The sequence below is a fragment of the Protopterus annectens genome, chromosome 5.part1, assembly GCF_019279795.1.
Source record: "Protopterus annectens isolate FY-2018-M chromosome 5.part1, PAN1.0, whole genome shotgun sequence".
In the NCBI taxonomy this organism is placed as follows: Eukaryota; Metazoa; Chordata; order Ceratodontiformes; family Protopteridae; genus Protopterus; species Protopterus annectens.
The window spans coordinates 612,116,622-612,139,574 of NC_056736.1; the positions used below are offsets into that span (position 1 = coordinate 612,116,622).

At 38.6% G+C, this 22,953-nt stretch overlaps 1 protein-coding gene across 2 annotated transcripts in view; it reads left to right on the forward strand.

The window, feature by feature from the left end:
* Window positions 1-22,953, forward strand: part of LOC122803561 (probable tRNA methyltransferase 9B) — a 784,173-nt gene that overhangs the window by 484,321 nt on the left and 276,899 nt on the right. For both annotated transcript variants that reach the window (XM_044073224.1, XM_044073223.1), the window contains exon 3: window positions 13,742-13,915. In XM_044073224.1, coding sequence (XP_043929159.1) covers window positions 13,742-13,915 — 174 coding nt within the window. The remainder of the gene's footprint in view (window positions 1-13,741; window positions 13,916-22,953) is intronic.

Sequence of the window (22,953 nt, forward strand, 5' to 3'; positions counted from 1 at the left end):
TATAGTGTGGTATTACTGTAGCATTTAGGAGATGATTCTGACAGAACTGTGGCAGAAGGATAAAATACTAAAAGTAGGAGACAGTAGAGTGTTTGTGGAAAATGATTCATCATTGTACACCAGAAAGAGGACGAGTAAATTTATTCCACCAATCAGGGAATGTTGAGAAGCAGGCATGAGGTTCAAGTTGCTGCACCCAACTATTTTCAGATTATTTCTTGGAGGGACAAAATCATTTTTGATACAGAACATCCTAAGGAGAAAATACAAAAGCTTGCCCAACAAAATGTGAGCTGTGAAACAGGAGATTCTGCTATGTGGTCTGCTGGTAATAAAACCCACAGAGAATCTGTGCCAGTGAAACTTTTTTCCTGTAATTCAACAGAAAAATGCTTGAGACGAGAAAAAGCACAAGAGTTGACTAGAAGAACTGGGAGTATGTTGGAAATGAAGCAGAGACTGGGTTTGGGAGGTGGAGATCAACAGGAATAAAATCAGCAACATAGAAGTAGACAAATGTGAGATTACAAAGCATTAATTATATATTTGTAAAACATAAATATCAAAGGCAACTGTGAAAAACACCAACACAGAAGGAAAAAACGTTTATTTAGTGCTTTCATCCGCCAAATGGCTGGACTTCCTCAGAATACAAACCAGACACTGAACAAGCATATAAATACCTGCCCAATTAGTCAGTAGCACCAAGTAATGAATTCATTGAATAATTGATTCTTGATGCATAAAGACAAAATTAGCGAAATGCCCAATGCTTATAAACAAATACAAAAATGAAAACATACACAGTATATAACCTATACATGTTAAATATTCTTGTAAACCATAAAACATATATATGTATAAATATAAATGTAATAAATTGAAAATATAAAGCTCCTAAGTGCATATAAAAAACATACATGAGCAATATACATAAAATAACAAATATGTAAAAATATATGTTTAAAATTTTTAAAAGGTAAACATAGATTTAAGCTTGAGGAGACTAGCAGTTGAAATGACATCATTGAGACCTGGAGAACGTGCAGCATTACACCTAAGCTACTATCTAAGCTGCAGGAATTCAAGAAAAATATCACAGGGACCACCTCTAGGGTCAACATCAAAACGGTCTAAAACAGAAAATTTGAATGAATGCAAAGGAAAACCCTTAATATGTCTATAAAGGGCATTTCACTCATCCTTTTTACTAATGTCATAATAATGCTGATAAGTCCTGTACCTAAACTGTCTGATGGTTTTGCCAATGTAAAAACAAGTACACTGTTGACACAAAGCAACATAAACAATGCCCTTACTATCACAATTGAATCTCTTCTTGTGCATGATTTTACGATAACCATGTACAAAGCATTCAGTACCCTCAAGAATAAATTTACACTGAGAACAGTGACCGCATTTATTTACTCTCCCTGTATATAAACTGGACAAGATTCTTTCAATCATGGTTTTAAAACAGGTATCTTTTTGATAAACCACCAACGGTCTTTCACCAAGTTTGTTAGAAATATTCCCATCACATCTGAAAATCTCCAAAAATGTATTAATGATGCACTTGATTTCCCTGTATTGTAAATTAAATGGCAAAATCAAGGCCTTACCATGAGACAAGTTGGTTGATACCAAACTAGAATCAACAGGATTAACAACTTGAACAAGAGACTTGCCATTAAGGGGAGTACAAAACCCAGATGATCTCTTTCCTGTAACTTCAGTAAAGATTTCTGTTAAAAAATCCTCAGGATAACCCCCTCCTCAAAAACATGTCAAATAACTTACTGCATTCCTCAAGAAATAAACTTTCTTGACTAACCATCTTGGCCAATCTGGCACATTGGCCTTCTTTTGACAGATAGGATGCCAACTCTGGAAATGCAAGTAAGAATTTGAAAAAGTCGGTTTCCTGTATAATGTGGACTCAGTTACCTGATTCCCTGTTCTTAGAAAGAGTGACATCCAAGAAATTAACCTGTGTGGCATCAACCTTAAAAATCTGTAGAAGAATTAGTTTATTTGTTGAGGAATGCAGTAAGTTATTTGACATGTTTTTGAGGAGGATTTAATTTACAATACAGGGAAATCAAGTGCATCATTAATAAATTTTGGTAGATTTTCACATGTGATCGGGAATATTTCTAACAAACCTTGGTGAAAGACCATTGATGGTTTATCAAAAAGATACCTGTTTTAAAATCATGATTGAAAGAATCGTGTACAATTCATATACAGGTAGAGTAAATAAATGTGGTCACTGTTCTCAGTGTAAATTTATTCTTGAGAGTACTGAATGCTTTGCACATGGTTATGGTAAAATCAAGCACAAGAAGAGATTCAATTGTGATAGTAAGGGCATTGTTTATGTTGCTTTGTGTCAACAGCTTACTTGTTTTTACATTGGCAAAACCATCAGACAGTTTAGGAACAGGATTTATCAGCATTATTATGACATTAGTAAAAAGGATGAGCAAAATGCCCTTTATAGACATATTAAGGGTTTTCCTTTGCATTCATTCAAATTTTCTGTTTTAGACAATGTTGATGTTGACCCTACAGGTGATCTCCATGATATTTTTGTTGAATTCCTGGAGCTTAGATGGCAGCTTAGGTGTAATGCTGCACGTTCTCCAGGTCTTAGTGATGTAATTTCAATTGCTAGATTCCTTAAGCTTAAATCTATGTTTGCCATTTAAAAATTTTAAACATATATATTTTACATATCTGTTATTTTATGTGTATTGCTCATGTATGTTTTTTATATGCACTTAGGAGCTTTATATTTTCAATTTATTACATTTATATATATTTATACATATATATTTTTTATGGTTTACAAGAATATTTAACATGTATAGGTTATATTGTGTACGTTTCATTTTTGTATTTGTTTATAAGCATTGGGTATTTCACTTTAATTTTGTCTTTATGCGAAGGAAGGAGGTTAACTGTAAGTAAAACAAAATGTTGTTCTTGACAGTAGTATTTTTATAATGCGTAATATAATAAAAGCATGCTATAAAGTAAAGCTTTCTCAGTTATTTTCAAGTGTAATGTGCCCGTTTTCCCCCTTCTCTCTTCCTCTTTGTTTAGTTTTAAGAAATGTAAGCACTGCACCGTAAAAAAAAAATTGTCAAAAGAGTATGATACAAGAAGATTTGATGTGATTTTTCTCACTTTTGCATATGGGAATGACTGGATTGAGACCCTTGGCTTAAGAGAAAGATAATAAAAAGGAACATTGAAAGTATTGGAAAGTTTTCCCCTAGCAAATAGTACTTGTAAGGTTTGTAGAAACAGCTGTGTATCTGGTTCTCATGACCCTATGGAGACAGTCTGATAAAAAGCAATAAAAACAGAATACTTCTCTTAACCACTGAAAGAAAAGTCATTGAAATAAAGATGATGCTTTTTTGAAAGCATTCAAGTGTTTTCCCAATCTGGGAGAGTACGTCTTGGCATGGATAACCTTCCTTTTAGGTTAATCCAAGTCTGAGAGTGTGGCTGCCAGTCTGGGACAATTGTTCCTATTAGGAGGGTAAATCTTCAATATTTGAAGATGTACATAGTTGTGTGTTAGAATTAATATGATTTAGAGGTGTATCTGGGTGTGTTTTTTGAAGGCTTTCAATAAAGTAAAATGTTTTGTAAGGCTGAAATGGATATGACAAGAAATAACTATATAAAAGATCAACCTGCCAAACATTAGTGTGTGCATGTAACACAAAAGCTAGAACTAGACACTTAACAAAAAACTCTTACACATAAAAGGTGGGAATAGTAGCTTTTTAATATAATGACACTTTCTGTATTAGCTTTAAATGTAAATGGTCTCACAGATGCAAAAAGAAAGAGTAGTGAACTATATTAAAGAATATAGACTGCAAATAACTATGCTACAGTAGACATATTTAAAGATGAGAATAGTAGCTTTTGTAACATAATGACACTTTCTGTATTAGCTAAGCTTTAAATGTAAATGGTCTCACAGATAAAAAAAGAAAGAGTAGTGAACTATATTAAAGAATATTGAGTGCAAATAACTATGCTACAGTAGACACATTTGGAAAAAACAACCAAAACAATTCCAAATTTCCAGTAAACCGCGACAAATAAAAATAAAAAAACTGGAAAGAAGGCCAAGAACCATGGAGAAACAGTATTAGCATAAATAACCATTTATTCACCACTTTCGTCAATAGACTTCCTCAGAAGCACACAAACTGCGTCGATACCACAAAGTTTAAATACTGCTTACAACCAATCAGTGGTGGCTGGGGACTTCGTATCAAAGGGGGGCTGGAGGCGACAGCTGAATGGGTGAGGTCAATGGGAAGTGGTGTGGCCAACTAGAAAGGGGAGGAGTTATGCAAAAAACCTCAAAAACTGTAACTTTAAATATGCTGCCCTGGGTGTCAAACCATCATTATGAGAGTCCAATCAAGACAAAATGAATTGTAGAAGAAAAAAAATATTTCAGTGCATTGGCTGTATGACAGCTTACTTAATATCTAGATGAGGCACGAAAAAGTAAATTACTTTTTAAATGCATTACTGGAATGCCATTCAAAATCAAGTACAAGATAAACAAGCAGCACTCAACTCAAACCACTTCTCCTTGCACTGCAGTTCTAATTATAATTTATATTCAGCTTTACCAAGTAACATGCTGAAAGTAGCAAGCTCTGTGATACCCTCACTTGTAAAAATGTTTCTTATCCAAAAAAGACCTGCTGCCTGACAACTATCTACTTGTTTCATGGGGAAAACATGATCAAAGTAAAAAATGAAAAGCAAACAAGAAACAAGCTCAAGGTGCAGTGCTTAAAGGATTACTGTACAGGTTATGGACCACACATGATAGATTGGCATTCTGTTTAGTTTACGGGTAAAGCCTGCAGAGATGAATGGAATTCTGCAACAAGTGTAATGAGCTTCTTAAAATAATGTAATCCTGTCCTTTATTTCAAATACTGTCATATGCATTTCAATACCCAAGGCTTATACATTATCTAGCTATGCAAGTATTCTCTGCATGACAACAACAGAAAGGCTTTCAGAGTTGGCAATTCTTTAACAGTATGCTTATTAAAGCTTACTTGCATCTTACGATCTCAGACAAGCTTACCTGATGGTCAGTAAAGCATTGCTACTTAAACACAGAGCAACAGGCACTTTCTGAGTAATAAGCATAAATCAACAGTACAAAAATATGACAGAAATCAGACCATTCTGCAAAATCAAGGACAGATGAAACGCCACTGTACTACTTGTGTCTACCTTGTGTGGGGGATACTCTGCACATTTACACTGCATAACTGCTCCTTGCCTTGCTTGGACACATCCAGAGTCACTACATGGGGGAGTGGGGTGCAACAAGTATGTCACAATTTGAAATGTCTCTGGCTGACTATGATAGCCCTGACACATTTGTCGTACCTCTCGACCTCAGAGCAAGGAATCTAGACAAAGCCATACATAGAAGTGGGACAAAGGCCCAAAAATAAGGACAATTTTTAAATATTGCTCTTATAAACTTAGAAATATAATAGAATAGTAGGTCTTGCATTGGTATGAATTTTCTGAAGGGTATGAAATCTGAAACTCAAATGTCTGTCATTATTTTCTAACTTCAGTCTTTAATGATTTACCACTAATTTGCCAAAAAACACAATTTTATGAAAAATGGACCAAAAATGTGATGCAAAAATATAAAATAGCCACACAATGCAACTATCAAAAAAGGGACACTTTTTTATTAGTACTGCTAACTTGAGCAGCTGACAAAATAAAAGAATCCATATGCATTTCTGAAATAAAAGTAATCTATAACTCTGATTATTACAGTTATTTCTTAATTGTAAACCCTCTACGTTTTCTTCCAAAATTGCTATTTTGTGTAGGTATTATTAGGGGAAGAGCAACATTTTGGGCCAAAATCAGGGACAGCTGAGAGGTTTGGCTATGCCTAATTCTATAAAGCAATTTATTTGCATGTACCTCTCAACCTGTTAATGCAATAAATCTGGACAAGGCCAAATATATTGGGGGAACATATAAATAGTACTAAAAATTGCTCTTGTATAAACTGAGACAGTTGATAGAATAACAGGTCTTACTTTAGCATGCATTTTTCTGAAGGTTATGTTCTTTAGCATGCATTTTTCTGAAGGTTATGAAGTCTGAAACTTAGTGTCTGTCATTAGTGACTTAATTCCTAAATGATTTGCCAGAAAACCATAAATTTTATGAGGAACAAACCAAAAATAAGAAGCAAAAATCTATTCATCCTGTGAAAATCTGAACAGTTGAGAGGTATAGTTCAGCCGGGGCTGTCTTTGAGTTTGTTGCCCTTCCCCCTCACAAAATCATGGTCGAATGGAGCCTCCCCCCCCTGCAGCCATTCCACTGAACCATTACTTGGCTATTTCACCCCATTTACCATAAACACTAATGTGCATACTGCTTTACTTCTATGATGATTTGGACTTCATTTTCTCACAGCACAAACACTAAGACATCTGCTAAACAAAGCAATGCAGTCTCACAATGAAAACAGACTTGGCATTAAAACTTCTCTGCCCTTGAAACTCGCATTCATTGAAACAGCATTGAAACCCACATTCAAAGAAAATACATTTTGCCAGTGGTAGATAAAGATTAACTTTGGGCTGTTTTCAAAAAATAGGCCCCCTGCACATGAAACATACATGTGCTCTTTGATGCACGTTCCTGATTGTACTAAATTATATTCCTTGTACAATACAATACAGTTGTTAGAGGGTTTTAAATTTGTTTTGAACATTTTTCCAGTAAACAATGAAACAAAATGCATGCACCAATAATGAGAAAACTGCCCAATTCAGAACATTTTTCCAGTAAACAATGAAACAAAATGCATGCACCAATAATGACAAAACTGCCCAGTTCAGAACATTTCCATCATAAAAGTCCACTCAGACTTCTACAGTCCACCATTATCAGTAAATATGCACAATCTCTGAAGAAGTAAAAGTCATCTAAATAATTCCACATTAAAGAAAGCTGCAACTAATGAAGAGGTTGCTGCTAGCAAACAACTTTATATTTCATTGTTTCATCTACAAAGAGTGCCTGTTGCCCTTGAGGAATAAATTGCCTATGTTGCATTAAGACAATGATAAGCTAGTAATATTGCAATAGGGAATGGATAGCAAACTGATAACAGGTTGGTAGTTACTAGGTATCTTTGCCAAAAAGGACTGAAGCATCCACCCCCTTTACAGCACAGTACAGTATCAGCAATGCAGCTACCTACTGTGGGAGTAGAACCCAGAGCCTTTGCATCAAAACCAAGTACGCTACCTGTTGTTCTATTAACAATGCAAGCAGACTCTGCATAAGCAGCACTAAACTTTTGTTTCCCTGCAGCTCTCAGCTTCTTGTAAAGTCTACTTGACACTCAGCTGTATCTCTGAACTTTGCAGAACAAGAAATCTGGAAAAAGCCAAAATTTATTGGGGGCAAAAGCACAAAAACTAGGGATACATTTTAAATAGTGCTTGCAAAATGTTGAAAAGTTGCTAGAATAAAATGCTGTACTACCACCATACATTTCATTGTCAAGTATTGAACCCAGGACCCTGTGCAATACGGTCAGAGCAACATACCACTACACCAAATCATCTGGTTTATGAAAGAGAGGAAGACTGAAACTTAAATGGCTACCATTTAGTGAATTCAGTTCTCACCATAGCTGTCAATCTCTTAGCACAAAGCATCTGAACAAAGCCAATAACTGGGGAATACAGCCCCCAAACATATTCAGTGAATTCATTTCTTACTATAGCTCTCAACCTGTTAGCAAAGAACATGTAGACAAGATAAAGCCAGTAATAGGGGAATACAGCCCCCAAACATATTCAATGAAATCATTTCTCACCATAGCCCTCAACCTTAACACAAAAAACCTGGACGAAGCCAATAATGGGGGAATACAGTCCCAAAAATAGGGACAAATTTCAAATATCCATCTTATAAACTTCGAAAATTGCTAGAATAAAAGGTTTTGTATTACCATGTACTTTCTGAAGAATATGAAGTCTGAAACTCAAATGCTTGTCATTTTTATTTAACATTTGTTAACCAGGAAAGTCTGACTTGGAACAAAAGCCAATTTTCGGCAGAGGCCCAGGGAGAAACACTCCAGACACATGTCTTTGTAAGATGGGAGGACACCAGAGCAAACCCACACAAACATTGGGAGGACACCAGAGCAAACCCACACAAACATAGGGAGGGCATGCAGACTCCACACAGACAACTCCTCAGCCAAGAATCAAACCAGAGAACCTTTAGCTGTCAGGCAACAATGCTACCAGTGCACCACTGACCTATGTTAAGAAACAAAAATACAGAAACCATACATTTTATGAGGAACAGAACAAATATGAGGCAAAAATCTGCAAATTTTTGACAAATAATGGTGGGTAGGGAATTCAGGCTCTTGCCACTTGAGCCCAAGGTACAGGGTTCAAGCCTTATTCTCCACCCACCACCATGTAGCAACTGGGGCATTGTACACACAGACACATGGACACACACACACACACACACACACACACACACACACACACACACACACACACACACACACTGCAGATTCTGTCCTCCGTAGCGATCCTCTGCAGCAGCCCAGCTAAGTCCTCCATCTGTTTGTGTTCTCCATAATGGCTAAGTCCTACATAGCGATCACCTGTCTCTGTCCTCTGCAGTAGCTCAGCTAAGTCCTCCATCTGTCTCTGCTCTCCATAATGGCCTGCGCATGCTGTTGGGTCTCCCGCGAGACATGAGTAGGCTGGAGCATCCTGCTGGTGGGTCCCCGCAAGACTTGAGTAGGCTGGAGCCTCCAGCCTGCGGGTGATGTAGAGAACAGATTTCCCTGTATACAACTTGAAAACGTGGTAAGAGGAGTGGACCTACCCACCACAATTAATAACAAAAATTTTCACTTAAGTTTGGTGGCAACATTTTGTTGAGAAGTCAACAATTTTGTGCGCCTAATAAAAAAGAACTGGGGACTGATAAATAATAACCCAGTACTCAGTGAAAGCTTGGGTACTCAATCCAGAATAGTATACCGTAAGGGTTCAAACCTAAAAAATCTGTTAGAGAAAAAGTTGAGTGATGGGGCAAGAAACCACGGTATATACAAATGTGGTATGTGTTCACAGTGTAAGGTAGTGGATTCCACATCTTACTTTACAGTAAGGAACACCAAATATAGGGTGAAAACTAGGTTTGACTTTAACTCTAAAATGATCGTGTATTTGGCCAGGTGCAAAGTCTGCCCAGCTTACTATATTGGTAAAACTGAACGCAAGTTCAAGGAATGAATTTATGAACACCAGTATGCAATCAGTAAAAGTAAGCTGGACAACGCACTGGCCAAGCACGTGAATGATTATAGCACACATAGTTTTGGGTACATGGTGATAGGTCAAATCCCTAATGACCCAAGAGGTGGTCCCAGCGCACTAATGCTTGAAGTTAGAGAGTTGTACTGGCAGATTTTAACAAATGCATATAATCACCCAGGTTTGAATGAGATGTGTACCATTGCCTGTGTGCTCAAACTAAAGGCCTTAGAAAGGTAAACTAACACTCACAGTAGAATGTAGTGATTGAATGTATTCTTTACTGGGGTGGCCACGGTGGTGCAGTGGTTAGCATTGCCGCCTCACAGCAAGAGGTTCTCCGGTTCGATCCCCGGCTGGGGTGCCTTCTGTGCGGAGTCTGCATGTCCTCCCTGTGGTCGCGTGGGTTTCCTCCGGGTGCTCCGGTTTCCTCCCACATCCCAAAGACATGCTTCAGGTGGATTGGACACTCTAAATTGGCCCTAGGTGTGTGTGTGAGTGTGCCTTCTGTGGAAGGTTGGGCGCCGGGCTGGCAACTCGACACTGTAAAACTCCACTGCCAATTAATGTGCGGACAAGGTGATCCGCTGTGGCGACCCCTAACCGGGAAAAGCCGAAAGAAGAAGAAGAAGAAGAAGACACTCATGTTCTTTACTATGCATTGTACATGGACCATTGTACACTAGTAGACCCATGAATTACTAGATTCACTACAGTTACGTGTATACATACGAATGTGTAGATATACGTACACATTAATACTGTGAGTAGGTTCTACTGTAAAAATACAGGGTCGTATGTTATAATACACATTTTATGTCTTCTAACAGACAAAATTAAGAGATGCTTTAGATAAAAAGACCCTCCGCATCTAAAGGAAAATACAATGTATAGAAATTTATTTAAATCTATTTATATTTATTTTAAGGTTATAATTTCGCAATTTTATATTTTAAATTTTATGCTATGTGCTAAGTTGTCATCTGTAAAAGCAGTATAGCACAAGATGTACAGTTACTATATATATATATATATATATATGTAGGGAGTGGAATGTGACCTTGTAAAAACTACTATGTACCGGGTTTTGTAACATTGTCTAAAGGTTACACTCCCTGGTAATTTTATTGGGTGACTGGGATCATATGACTTGTAGAGCCAGCATTTAAACCATTTTTACAGTATTTTCTCACATCTGAAGAAGTCTTTATATTCTGAAGATGAAAAGCGCTTTATGTGGATTGTGTTTTGGATTTTATAACAAAATACTTGAAAGAACTACTCGATTTAGAGTTATTGGGTCCTGCTTTTGTTCGGTATTGGGATTTGTGTCATATTCGGCAGTTTTGTTTGTTTCGACTTGTTCCTTTATAGGACTCCACAGCCTCTGAGGGTACGTCTTGTGTAATGTGTTTGTTACATACTTTTTGTAATGTATACTTCTAGTCACTGCTGGAGAGCAAACAAGATCTGAGGTTATAGAACAGTTGCATTATGGGTAGGGAAAATGCCCACAAGTTTGGCTGAGGACCTCGAGCTTATGTAATGGCTGAGATGGATCTGATGGATCAGATCCGCCCCATCAGTGAGAATAAAGGACAAGATGGACAACATACATGGAATGTTATGTTAAGTACATAACTTCATTTTTCCTTTCAAGAAAAGAAGCTAGGTTTACCAGTTTCCAAGCAGACCAGTTTTGGATATCTAAGGGAATTTCTTTTTATTATTCATATCTTGGGGAAGCCACTTACTTGCTCCCCCAGAACAGTAGCCATAGCTAGAGCTTTTTTCAAGGACCTGGATTCTAGATCCATTCTTGAAGCAGCTACTTGGTCCTCTGCTCACACATTTACTACACACTATACATTGGATGTGTTTTCTAAGGCTAGAGCAGGTTTTGCCACTTTCATTGGACAGGATCTTTTGGAATGTCTTTCATTCTCTTCTGAGTTTGCTACTGTCTCGCTCATACAAACTGTTGCAGCTATTATCTTGGAAGGACGTGGTACAGTTGTGTAAGAACTTACCATAACAGTAGATGTCCTACTGATCACTGCTGGGGAGTATTCCATCTCACCCTCCTTCCCCCTTTTTAGATATTGCTTTTTTGCTGTCCATGGTGGATCTCTTCTTAAGAGATATGTACATGTGTATATAGATACCTCTCCTCCTGTTCCATATTTGTGCCCTTAGACAAGCAAGTTCTGAGTTTCTTGTGCTCATATGTCCGTTATGCATCTCTTGCATGTGGGCTTGGGTCATATAGCGGACATGTGGTGTCTGGAAGAGCCCAGGCTTTGGTAAGCTTGCTGGATGTGTGGCTATCCTTGGCAGTATATCCCACTTGTAAAGAATACTGCAACAGTGGTCAGTAGTAATCTACTATTCTGGCAAGTTCCTACACAGCATGGAAACATATGGATTGCACTGTACAAGCATGCATCAGATCAAGGACAGGAATACAGGATCTTCTGATGCCTGCCTCAGCTTGTCATTTCTCATCTGATGTGAAATATGATTTGCTTATATGTTTCAGTTAGCACCATTCTAGAATTGTTACTGAGGTCCTCTCCTGTGTTTTCTAATCAGTTCTGTCCACTTTAACAGGCCTTGATACTGCCTGTAGGTGGCAGAAATTGTACTACTCTGGGAGATTTACGCACCTTAAATGAAATTTCATATTTGTTATAGTAACATTTCCCTTATGTGGAGAGTTAACTCACGCAACCCTTTTCCCCTTACCTTTCAAGCAAATTTTTTCTCTTTTTTAGAACATTTTCACAGCTCACAGAGCTGTTCATTACTTTCTTGATGACTCTAAGAAGGGAATCTGCTTATTTCTGCCATCTGGGCTTCAGATGCATTAAGTGAGGCATCATGCATTCCATATATTAGTATAGATATTGGGCTTCAGATGCATTAAGTGAGGCATCATGCATTCCATATGTTAGTATAGATATTTTCCTACTTTTTGACTCAATAAATGCTTAAAAGACACCAACCAAGGAGAAGAAGACTAAGTGCTGAAAATGCAAACCACTCTGAGCTGTAGGCAGTGCAGCAGTCTGGTTATGAAAGAGATGCAGAAAAGGATTGAACTGCTGTGTTATATGGTTTACTATTATGAGGTTAAGGCACAAAAGCTTGACAACTGGAATCTGAAGTGCAGTGTCAAAACACAAAACGCCGAAGATATACCATGCCAACTGAAACCTTGATTCATGAGCCATCCTGCCTCTGTAGACCTGTAGACCCAGGAACAAGTAACAGCACGGGTCCAGAAGTGGGGCAGAGTCAGGGTTCAATATCATTGGTCTTCGGTATTCCAAGCACCTGTGTTCAGTGTTTGGAGCTGTTCCAATCGATCTTCTGAGCCTCGGCTGCGTTATAGGAAATCATGTAATGCATGCTACAAAGAAGAAATAGTCCTAAAATTAAATAATTTTAAACATTTGTTTAAACATTGTTTTTAAAAGACTCGCATTTGAGTATTTAAAAACAATGTGTTGAACTATTTGCTGATCAGAAACAAAGTTGTTCCAAGCTCTTGGCTTCAAACAATGTTTTGTTAAAGTTCGTTTGTACTGTGAAGCTTCCTGTCCTTCCCTACTGCAACGTGCAGCAGCATTGAAGTTGATATACATAGTTAACAAGAGGTATGCAGAGGAATTAGGAGGATCTGCTCCCACTACCACATTTGTTTTTGTTGTCCTGGAAATGTTTTGATCGAATTACAGTCGTGCCTGTTTAGTAAACCCAAAGTCGTCCAACCGTGCTTTGTCATCCTGACTTATTTTCTTTCTGATTTTTTAGTATTTTTTCTGATCAGGCTTACTTCTGCAGCATCCTAGTAGAAGGAAAGGTAAATTGATTGAGTGAAAATGTTCAGGATAGCAACTCCAAGATTCGCTTCAGCTCTTGACTGCAGATTTAGAGCAGATAACTAGTGAAAGTAAACTTGGGACAACTGTATTTGCCAAAATAGTAGCAGTATTTTAGCTGAGATGACGCTGATAGTCTGAGAAGAAAGCTTTATTGGTGATCATTGGCAAATACATATATTGACTTTTTCCAGAGTACTTGTAGCTGTGGAATTTTTACAGAGACTGTAGAGCAAAATAACAGTTGTCTAAAACAACAGGTTAATTTGTCTTTTAAAAATAATTAGAATTCAGAATCTTTTAAAAGAAATTATTCTTAGCTAAAAGTGTTGTTGTTTAGTTTAATTTTTGTTGACGTTAATTCTTTTTATGTCTTGCTAAGTATAAAAATGCTTTTGAGGTGCCATTTTTTCCCTAAAATTCTTCTTTTTCTGTCTTTTTTTTTAGGCTGTGGCAATGGAAAATATCTTAACATCAATAAAGAAGCTTTTAAAATAGGTTGTGATTATTGTCTGCCTTTGGTACAGTTAGCAAGAAACCAGGGTCACGAAGTCATGGTGTGTGACAGCTTACGTCTTCCCTATCGAGACGAATGCTTTGATGCTATTCTTTCAATAGGAGGTGAGGAAATGTCCTCTACTTGTGACTGTGCTCAAAAACGGCTTCAGGAGCTAGTTGCTGGTAACATGAATGTTTTAATATATGCACATTTTCCAACTCTGTGTGGTCTTGTATCTTCAATGGCTTTGCATTCTAAAAGTGATGCTTTTGTATAGATTTTGAATTCTGCCTTTTAAAATTAAAATCGAGTACTTCAAGTTCTGCTGGTCCCTGCTTTGCAAGTTGTTACAAATGTCTAGAGCCCTAAGAAAACTATGATTTTTTTTTTTAATCAAAATGTACAGAAGTATTTTGCAGTTTCAGTACTTCTGTTACCTTGTTTTTTATATTATGACTGCAGCTTATAATTTATTACATATGTTACTGGCAAGTATTTTGTTTAATGCGGTACAGACTGACCTTTACACAGTTCGCTGCAATGGCATAGAGGAATAAAGACCTGTAACCTTGCTGACCCAGTTTCGATTAGTGTCTCCGGCACCTTTTAGAGCTCGTGTTTGGAAGGAGGGGAGTAATGAGGCGTAGTCCGCTGTCCCAGAGAAAATTACTGACCGTATGCATCCATGCACCATATTTGTAATTGAAGCCCCACTGGGAATGGGAGCTTCCGCAGAGATGCAGCCTACATCAGTGGACAAGTGTTCTGATTATATTGTGCATAGCGAGGTAGACATCAGTCACAAGGCTCGTTGCATGCAGACTCCTTCAGCATGACCTGGCATGCAGAGTAAGACTACGAGGGGCAGTAATAACCCTTGCTCTCCCAAAATGTGTAAGTGATTGTCCTCTCCGTGCCAGCTTGACGCATGCTCCTAGGGAAAGAATTAACCATAAGGGTCTCATCTAGGAGGAGTAAGTGGGTCCATAGAGCAGCTGGGGGGCAGGACTTGCTGGTCTGCATAGACAATGGGAGAAAAAATAAAAAAGACTGAACGTTATACAGTACATCAGTGTGAAGTAGTGCAACATATAAATATAAGGTGCTCATTCAGGTACCCATCTAAAAATATTACAATAGAAACTTAAGTACTTGTTTTGCTGAAAAATGAATGTATAACTCAATTTGGGAACTGCCACTGCCCAATCAGTACCCTTAGCATTAATACAGATTTCCAGAATCCTGTAGGTGCAACTGTAACACGGTGCATGGGGCCAGAAAAAAACTGCTGAAAACTGTGACAAAGGCACAGGCTTTTTGAAAATGATCACTAGTGAAAAGCTCAATGTACATGTCTGGATGCTTTGTGAACTTCCAGTTTGACCATTTAAACAAGCATGGAAGTTTCCAGCTCTTTTGAGAATATGCACTAAACAGCCAAAGTGTCTAAACCAGGATATTTAAATTAAAACCCTTTCAGAATTAATGAGAGACGAGCTCAGCCATACAGACAAAAACTTTGTGGTAACTGTCTCATCAAAATAATATGTTCACCTCTTCTCACAATTTTTGTTCACTTCTCTTTGCAATCAAAGCTTTATCTGTCTACTTTAAATTAAAATTCTTGTGACATGTGATGAACTGTTAATGCATAACCAAGAATTATGAAACTAAGGTTAGAATAAATCATTTTAAATCTATTTTACTGGACTTGCCTTAAGATATACTCTAAACCTTTTATACATGCTACCATTATTCATTAGATTTATTTAAATATACGAGTGGTTTTCTGTAGTATGTCAAAATTTAGTTACTGCCCGAAATTGTAAAACGATTGTGCATTTTATGTAGAATGAGAGATGAAAATTGAAAAAAAGTGAAACACAATCTGTTTGATGAGGCATTTTGTCACTTAAGCTGTTTGGAAAGATCTGTATGGTTAAGTAAGAAATATATTTGAAAGATTTGTATGGTCACGGAAAAATATTTGAAAGAGTTCTATTTCTGCTGTATTATGAATTCTTATCTTATGCCTTCGTTGAAGGTTGGGTGTCGGGCGGGCACCTTGGCACCATAAAACTTTACTGCCAATCATTAGCAGACCGGAGTTCCACTGTGGCAACCCCTAACCGGGAAAAAACGAAAGAAAAACATCTATATATTAAAAACCATTTATTTAAATATTTTATCTGTTATCGCTCATCATTTTTCTCATACCACTGGTAAACACTTGGCAAGATTTTGAGGTATTCCACATTTCCTTGGCTTCCACTGTCTATTGATAACATTTTTGGCTAAAAACACTATTAAACAAAACAACTGTAAATTATGTCATATTATCTGTTAGATTTCCCAAACCTTAAAAAGATTTATAAGGTCACTATTTCTAGTTACAACATTTATTTATTTTTTTATTTATTTACATTTGTTAACCGGGTTAATCCAGCTGGGCTAGAAGCCCATTTTCAGTGGAGACCAGGGGAGCTTTTAACCAAGTTAATCCAGCTGGGCTAGAAGTCCATTTTCAGTGGAGACCCAAGGAAAAAAGCTCCAGTTACAAAAACAATGTACAGTATTATACAGATTTACACTCCAAGATAATATAATTGGTACTGCGGCGGTGGTGCTGCGGTAGCGTTGTTGCCTCACAGAAAGACGTTGTCCTGTTCGATTCTCAGCTAAAGCATCTTCTGTGTGGAGACATGCTTGAATGGGCGTACCTTCATTGAAGGTTGTGCATCAGAGCTGGCAATTCGGCACGTAAAAATCTACTGCCTATCATTAGTGGACCGGAGTTCCGCTGTGGCGACCCCTAACCGGGAAAAGCCGAAAGACACAACAACAACACTCCAAGATAATATAATTAGCAGTGCAGGTAAAAATGAAAAACAAAGGAGAGAGGAAAAAAAACAGAAAAAATAGGCAGTAGCATTATAAATAAATAGCAAGGAAATAATTGAGCTATCAATGTTTAGAGATTACAATTGCTGGATAAATACCAGTAGGTTACAAAGTGAAGAAGGTTGAGACTAAAACAAGTGGACATATGAAGGGAATGCAATGTAAAAAAGATGAGGAGTTGGGTAGGGTCCTAACAGGGAAAAAGTTTTGTTAATCAGATGAAGTTTGAGCTCTTTTTTGAAGTGTAATGGGTGGTTAATGGATCATATGTTTAAAGGAAGCTTGTTCCAAGCTTGGGCTACAGAACATTTATATAGAGTACAATATTTTGCAAATATGTTTAATAAATCTGCAACACTTGATATGCCGAAAAGATACTAGACCAGTCCACCATTACATACATACAAATATTTCAAGCCCGGGCATTAATGCCCTTCTAGCTTGCCAATATACCAAAACACTTGTTCCCATAATAAGTGTTGAGGCTATTCTTAAAAATATCTAAACTAGCACTTGCTTTAATGTACTTTAGTAGTTTGTTCCATGCATCAGCTGCTCTCTCAGATAACCAGTTTGTACACTCCTCATTACTATAGAATCTTCTACATAGGTCATCTGATGATTCTCTAGTACTTTTTGATAACCCCAAACATTCCCAGAGGTAGTTGTCTCTAAATGCCCTATATACCTGAATAAGATCTCCTTTTAGATATCTATAAGAGATGCTGTACAAGTTCAGATGTCTTAATCTTTCATAATAACATTTTTACATCCATGAATGCCCTTGGTATATTTCTGATGTACTCTTTCCAGTTTACTCAAGCTTGTTTTCTTACAAGGTTTCCATATTGTTATTCTCTACTCGGGTTTGCGTCTAATGTAACTAACAATGACTACATCATTTCTGATTTCCTAGACTGTATAAATCTTTTCATACAACCTATAGTTCTTTAACTTTCATTAACCAATTGGTTGATATAATTAGAAAAAGTCAGAGCTGAATCTACCCATATACCTAGGTCCTTAAATGAGTCTACAGTTTCAATCACTGTGCGTTGTATTAAATATTCATCTTTCAGTTTATGCCACCCAAATCTCATATGATAAGTTTTTGATATATTTATCAGCATATTATTCTCTTGTGCCTAAATGGTCAATTTAGTCAAGTTATTTTGCAGATGTGCCTTATCTGTAATAGGTAATCACTTTACCCAATTTCAGGTCATATGCGTATAGACTTGAGAACACCTCAGATGAAAAAGTTAGGTCTAAAAGACACAATCGTAAACAAGTAAGGGCCTAGGACAGAGCCCTTTGAGATACCCTGACTGTAACCAAGGATTTTGCCTGTCCAGTTACTGTATGATAATTTCCATGTCCTATTTATAAGCCTTGCAGCTATCCATCTTATCGAGTACATCGATACCTAGTTGTTCTAATTTATTGATCAGTGTTTTGTGTATGACCCTGTCAAATGCTGAAGTTAAGTCTATATAAATTACATCTCAGCACAATTTTTCATTCATAGCTGCTGTTATATTGTTATAGAATGTCATGTTACAGGTTGTAATAGGTCTACTTTCAACATATGCATGCTGATATATGGTTTCAAGTCCCAGCCTATCTAATTCTGACAATAACTTATCCAATATTACCTTCTGCATTATTTTTCTACAACATGAAAGTACAAAGCACGGAGCCTGAACACACACTGTTGCACCAGATAACTTGAAGTCACGTACTAGAATAATATAAAAACGTTCAGTAATCAAAGCGTTTTTATATTATTCTAGTACGTGACTTCAAGTTATCTGGTGCAACAGTGTGTGTTCAGGCTCCGTGCTTTGTGGTTTCTCGGTAATACCTTTTTTTCTTTTGTTGTACAACATGAACGTAGACTTTAGGGTCTGTATGGTTTGTCCTACTCCCCCTTCCCTTAAAGACAGGTTAAGTAAGCACACATCTCCAATTTTGAGGAATTTCCCCATATTTATATGAGCTTTTAAATAATAGATGTAAGGGTACTGTAAGATGTCCTTCTGTTTTCATGTTGCAGTATTCATTACAGTAGTGGTATGGCTATCTACAGCACCATACATCTGGCCAGTATACCAAAGTCTTCAGTAAGGAGTGCATGCGACTTAGCATGTTAGTGCCATAAACCGACGTTGGCTATAAATGTGATGTCTGCATGTACCCAAGTCAGAACTATCCTGCCGCAGTGATCGTCAAACATCCGATCTCCAGCTAGGGGTGTTTACTGTATGTTCGTTATCGTTCAACTGCCCGCTTATGGATAAGTTGATTTATTCTTACCTTATTAGCATTTTACTGTATTCCAGCTTTTCATGACTACTAGGAAGGGCAAGTTTGCTTGTGGGAGACGTATTCCACACAAGGACACTCATGACCAGTGTGTATTTTGCTTAGGGGAAGAGCACGATTGCAAGAACTGTTATTTGCCAATCATTTGTCCCTAAGCCCCTTAGAAGTCGTTTAGCTTCCTTGAAAATATATTTGGAAAATCAGAGGCTCCGACGCCTGGCCTAAGTATGGAGGGTGTGGGAGGTCCATCAGATGAGCCACCTAAAAAGAAAGCCAAGAGAGCTAGGCCTGAAATGCTTTCTGCACCTCAGACATCCACCACATCTCTTGAGGCAAGTGAGAGCCCACCGACTTCTCGGATCTCAGATTTACCTTCCGAGCTGGGAACCTTGTTGGACACCGGTTCGGCAGAAATCCTCGGTATGTCCGCTGAGCTTTGTGAGCCATCAGGGCCTGATGGCAAGAGGGAACCACTGCTCCCTGATTCTGATAGGCCGCTCCCCTTCCTACCATTCCAATGTCAGTCATGCGGCCTGCTAAATCTTCAGGCCCTCTCAATAGAAAACAGAAGTTTAAGCACTCTGCTACTCCATGTTCTACTGACTGGGAAATTTTCTCCCAAAACTTGTTCAAGGCCTTTCAGGCTTTTCAACAACTTCAACCTCCTGTCTCTGGCCCCTGTTTGGTTGAATCTGAAGAGGACACCTCCTCATCTGATGAAACCCTTTCTTATTCATCTTAAATTGACTCTCTCTAGGATTTTGTTACCCAAGAGGAGGATTCCTTGGCACCTGATTCCCCTGGTGAAGAATGCTCTTTTGGGTACACTATCAATGTAATGAGACATTTCCAGTGGGATGTTTCAGAAATTTCTGACACTAAAAGAAGGTATTTTGAACTGTTGCAAATGGATCAGCCTTCCCCCTCTGCTGTCTCTCCTGTGCAACCAGCCTTTTTGGATCACTTCCAGGCAGCCTCCCAAGCTCCTGAGTCTCCTCAACCCCCAGCTTCCAAGAGACCTAATAGGTTTTATAAAGTTCCCTCTCAATCTCAGTTTCTCTTCGGGAAACTTCTAGCTGACCCTGCTGTTGTAGTAATTTTTGCAGACAAATCATCCGGGCAGCTACCTGTCACCCTACAGACAGAGAGAGTAGATTTATGGATAGACACAGTAAAAAGATTTATACATCTTCTACCCTCTCCATAAGGGCATTAAATTATCAGACTCACATGGCACAATTTGTACTAGACACTCTAGCTAAGGCCTCCTTTTTGGTATCTGATCTTACTGATTCCCCTACTAAGACTCAACTTATGAATCTGCTTTCAACAGCTTCTCAAGTAACCAGGCACTCAATCAAGTGTAGTTATGATGCTGTGGAGGCTTCTTCTAAGTCTGCTGCATTTGGTTCAGTCCTTCGTAGGCATTCATGGCTTAGATTACAACCTTTACCTGTTGATTTTCAAGCTAAGCTGTTAGACATCCCCCTAGATAACTCTGCATTATTCGGAGCTGCTTCTGCTGAGCTTTTTAAATCCTTACAGGAGAAAGGTAAGGAACTCCAGAATTTGAAACATCTTCTTGTTTCATCTGTTCCTAGATAACATAGAAACTACCTTCATAAGACTTTTTTTGTTAGGAGGCGGTCTATTCCTCCTACTACTCACCCTAGGGGAAGGAGACACTCTAGACAAGCTACTACCCCTAGGACATCTGCAGCCTCCACTCCTTCCTTTCGTAGGAACTTGGTCAAGACAGAACTCCCCCTTTGTGACTCTGACCAGCTGCCTTGTCACACCCCTATGTCCCTACACCTCACTCTATCTCTCCCCTCCTGGCATAAGATCACTACTGACCATTGGGTGTTATCCATCATCCAGAATGGATGGCTTGGTGGGCTATCCCACCTTTCCAAGGTTTACCACAACCACCAAAAACTCAAATTCAGCTCTTCACCCCCATCTTAAGACAACTTTTAATTCAAGGCACTACTCACCCAGATGTTCTGTTACAGTCATCACCTGTGGGTTATCCCTGCTGTGGTAGCCATCAGATGGCCTGAATACCAGAATCAGTATTTTTCTGCATCAGCTGCTGTTGCTTGCTACCTGACGTCAGGTCATCAGTGCTGTAAAGTAAGGCAGCAGACACCATTACATCAGTCTTTCTTACCGTGGAGCCTGTAGCAGAAGCAGTTCACAAATGTGCCAGTCAGTCGCTACAAGAGTTTGAATTACAGCTAAAAACGTCTAAAACTAAGTACCCCATTGGAGATCCTTTTTTCTTGCACTAACCGATGTCTGAAAAAGTTAACAATTCTCTCGCCTGTGGAAAGCAAATACCACACCGAGACTTCCACTCATACTGCGTCACTTGTTTAGGCCCAGACCACAACGTCCCCTGTTGCCAGATGTTCTTCGTGTTTCACTGTTGCAGTCATCACATTTGGTTTATCTGCTTGCAGTAGCCCTCAGTCGGCCTGATTATCAAAGTCTTGGGTCCTGCATCGGTTGCTGTCTCATCTTCCATGACGTCATGGGTACAAAGCATGCAGCCGGTGCCATTACATCAGTCTTTCTTGCCGTACAGTGTCCGAAGCAGAAGCCGTTCACAAGTGCCGGTCGGCCAACTCTTGAAATTTTCATTTTAGAGTTTCAGAATTGAAGTCTTCAACTAAAGCTAAGTACCCAGTTGGGGAAACTTTTTCTTGCTCTTTACTGATGTCAGTAAAAGTTAATAACTGCATTTCTTGTGAAAGCAAATACCTCATAAAGGTTTTCATTCGTACTGTATTCCTTGCCTAGTCCCTGACCACAACGTACCTCGCTGTCGGTTTTGTGCCTTATTTAACCAACAAACTATCCGTCGGTATAGTTATGCTTCTAAATATTTCTGTTCTCCATTCAGTTATCCAGATATGTTGTTGGTAAGCCTTCCGACTACCGGTATTCTGAAAAAACACAAGGACAGGCCACCTAGGTCCAAAGCTGCCGACAACACTTGTCCTAAGCCAGTCGCCAGTTCGCCGGTACTCAGTGTGGTGCTTTCGCAGCCCCTGGTACCCGCTACTTCTGATTCGCAGGCCTCTACTGAGACTCATTCAGAGTCTGGTATGCAGCGAGATGCTTCAACTGTGGAACCTGCGGATGTCTCTACCTTGGATGGATCTGGAGCTGCTGTGCAGGCACCGGCTTCTGAAGGTATATTCAGGCCTACGGACTTGCATATTAAACCAACGCCATCTTCTTTAAGGCCTAAAGGTCGAACCATGCCTGGAAAACAGACGCCATGGCTGCATGATCAGGCCTCTATGCCTAAAAAAACAAATGATAAGAATGGCTAAAGAGCTTATAACTTTAATCAGGGGAAGCCAACCATCCTCTTCTAAGAGACCTAGGACTGAATTTACTTATGATTCTTCTGACCAGGATTCTGAAATTTCTGTTTCTTCTGATGACGTGGATTTACCCTTATCTGCTTACGAATCTGATGCAGAGGACTCTATTCCCTCTGCATCCCCTCCAGAGAATTTCTTTTGGTGAAACCTTGCATGCTCTTAGGGAATATTTCCGCTGGGAAAGCCAGGATTACTCTGATTCAAAAAAGAGGCTTAGGGACTTCTTACTCCTGCCTCAACACAGGCCTTTAGCTATCCCTCCTGTACTGAACATTGTTGATGGTGCCTTTTTGGAATCTAGTTTGGCCCCTGATTCTTTGCCTCCTGCTCCCAGAAAACCTGATAGATATTACAGGGTTCCTGATTCTCACAAGTTCCTTTTTAAAAATCCTACTGCGGATCCTGAGACTATTTCACAGGGACCCAAGGGCATTAAGGGGACTACTGCCAAAAATTCTACCCCTTCTGATAGAGACTCCAGGGCACTGGATAGATGGAGTAAGAAGGTGTACACTTCCTCAACATTGGCCGTTAGG